At 38.2% G+C, this 2,846-nt stretch overlaps 1 protein-coding gene across 1 annotated transcript; it reads right to left on the bottom strand.

The window, feature by feature from the left end:
- Positions 1–340: 340 nt before the first annotated feature.
- LOC100338512 (olfactory receptor 4K17-like) lies at positions 341–2,574 on the bottom strand. The gene has a single exon (XM_051822569.2). The coding sequence runs from the start codon at positions 1,361–1,363 to the stop codon at positions 425–427; it is 939 nt and encodes a 312-aa protein (XP_051678529.1). The 5' UTR covers positions 1,364–2,574; the 3' UTR covers positions 341–424.
- Positions 2,575–2,846: the final 272 nt, after the last annotated feature.

Genomic DNA, 2,846 nt, shown 5'->3' with positions numbered 1-2,846 from the left:
GAAGCACCTGGCTCCTGCCTTCGTATCAGCGTGGTGCGCCAGCTGTGGCGGCCATTGGAGGGTGAACCAATGGCAAAAGGAAGACCTTTCTCTCTGTCTCTCTCTCTCACTGTCCACTCTGCCTGTCAAAAAAAAAAAAAAAAAAAAAAAAACAAACCACAAATTGTGGCCATTATTTTTGTGCCATTAACATCTTTGTTCACATTTGGTAATCAATGAATATATACAAAGTTTATTTTTGCAGTTTAAGTTGTAAGAATCTAAGTGTTGGATTTCAAAACACATTTTCATAATAAAAAGTACAAACTGTACATCTTGGGTTATCCAGAGCTTTCTGATCTGAGTCAGTTATTGGCTGTTCAGTTTACAGTCAACACGTGGCAAAAGAGAGCCACACAGTGTGTTTTCTTGCCATGTGAGATTGCTAACAATTATCCCTTGAGTTCACATGCTGATTTGTCAGCCTCTTTATGGCATTCTTAATCTCTTTATTTCTTAGTGTGTAAATGGCTGGATTCATGAGAGGTGTGATTACAGTATAAAACACAGCCAGAAACTTGTTCACCCAGGTGATACTTACTGGCCACAGGTAGATGAAGATGCAGGGTCCAAAGAACAGCACCACCACTGTGATGTGAGAAGTACAAGTAGAGAGGGCCTTGGATGCACCCTCTTTAGCATTAAGATGGATGGTAAACAGGATATAAGTATAGGAGACCAGCACGAGAATGAAGCAAGTTGTTGCCAAAAGCCCACTGTCTGCGTTTATAACTATTCTTAAAGTATCGGTATCCATACAGGCTAGTTTGATCACCAAAGGAATATCACAAAAAAAGCTGTCCACTACTCTAGGTCCACAGAAAGGCAGCTCCAAGATCATAGCCAGTTGGCTCATAGCGTGAACAAAGCCAATGATCCATGATGTCAAAACCAGCCAGATGCACTTCTGTCTGTCCATGATGCTGGAGTAATGGAGTGGCTTGCAGATGGCCACATAACGGTCATAGGCCATTGTCACCAGAAGAACCATCTCACCCCCTCCAAAGAAATGCACACAGAGAATCTGGGCCATGCAGCCCCCAAAGGAAATGGTCTTATCATCCTTTAGGAGGTCAGTGATCAGTTTAGGGGTGGTCACAGAGGAAAGGCACGAGTCTACAAAGGAGAGATTAGCTAAGAGGAAGTACATGGGGGAATGGAGATTGTGGTCGGTGATGGTTAATAGCACGACAAAGAGGTTGCCCAAAACTGTCATTAGGTAGAGTATAGAAACCGGCAGTAGGAGGATCACCTGGAGCTCCTGTGAGTCACAAAGTCCCTGAAAAATAAACTCAGACACCACTGACTGGTTTGCTTCTTCCATTTACAGAGTGTGTGCTACTGGGACCCAAATACAAAGAGATGAATAAGGGCTTCTGCAACAGAAGCAAGAACTTAATGATCAGGAACTAGAGAGCAGAAATTTACTGAAATGCTGGCATTGCACTAAACTCAAAATTGCAAATCAGTTTATCTTGGATGTAGATGTGTGCACAACATTGTGGATAAGAAAAACTAAGTATAGAAGAGCAGATAAATATTTTATTCATCAGAAATACTTTTCTATTTCTTGATTCATTTAAGAAATTGTTTTAAATTTAAAAATTTAAACAGACATACAAAAATACATACTAATGGAGTACTGTGTGGTGTTTTGCTAGATATATATGTTGTATAATGGTTAGCGTAAGTTCATTTAACTCTTCAAACATTTAACTTTTATTTATGGAAAAAAATGCAAAACTCTATCTTCTAGTTTTCTTTTAGAGAAATACACAGTACACTAATATCTGATCTCACGTTACTGTACAATAGAGCCCCAGGACTCTTCACTCCTATCCAGCTATAACCTCGTAGACTTTAATCAGCCTTTTCCTCTCTTCCCTCCTCAGCCTTTGGCAACCAACATTATTCTTTTAACTTCTGTTGGATCACATTTTATTAAAGATTCCTCAATGGAGTGAGGTCATATGACATTTGCATTTCTCTGAGTGACTTATTTAGAAGTATAATTCTTATTGTCAAAAATTAATATGATGATTGAAAACGTGGTAATAAATGTTCTCAAGTTCTTGAATCTGCCCCTCCTGCAAGAGATCAGGAAGACATCTTCAGTAGTCGTAAAATATATTCTGAGGATCCGTATTTATCAGATTGGATACAGCCCCCAAATCTAATGCTACATTTCAGATACAAACACACAGCTCTCAGAAATAAATAAATTAAAAAACCAATAACAATTAGTTCACATTTATATTCAAATAATTCAACATCATCATTAGCCTTGAGACTATATTGTCTTATTAATGTTAATTACTGATTTTGTCTGTGTTTACTACTTTGATTAAAAGATAGAACAGCCAAAATGCAAAAAGAATAAGATAACAGGGAAAGATAACTGGTCTCTAAAAACCATTCTTTCCCAACATGTGTATCTGAAAGCATGTAAGACTGTTTTTTATTAGTGTGTGAAACTCTGCTTTAAGGACTACTGAAGTCTCTGGGGTTAGTTGGGAGAGAAATCTTATATTTTTGGTAATCATAGAAACTAAGTAACATTCAGAACTCTAAGACTAATAATACAGGTATTGAAAAATGCTAAACTGAAAATATTATCAAACCAGTGGATGGGATGGAAAGTGAAGTTAAAACCAGATAGCTTGTAATACACTTACCCTACAGGAATCTGACACCAGCTGGTTCTTGGCAGACTAAGCTCACTCCAGATTCCCTGAAGTCTGAAGTGAGGTCCAGTTTGTTTTCTGCAGTGAGCGGTGTTGGTGATGACTATCTCATTCCAGGTAATA

The sequence above is a fragment of the Oryctolagus cuniculus genome, chromosome 12 (genome assembly GCF_964237555.1).
Source record: "Oryctolagus cuniculus chromosome 12, mOryCun1.1, whole genome shotgun sequence".
Taxonomy (NCBI): domain Eukaryota; kingdom Metazoa; phylum Chordata; class Mammalia; order Lagomorpha; family Leporidae; genus Oryctolagus; species Oryctolagus cuniculus.
This window is presented reverse-complemented; position numbering and strand designations above follow the sequence as displayed.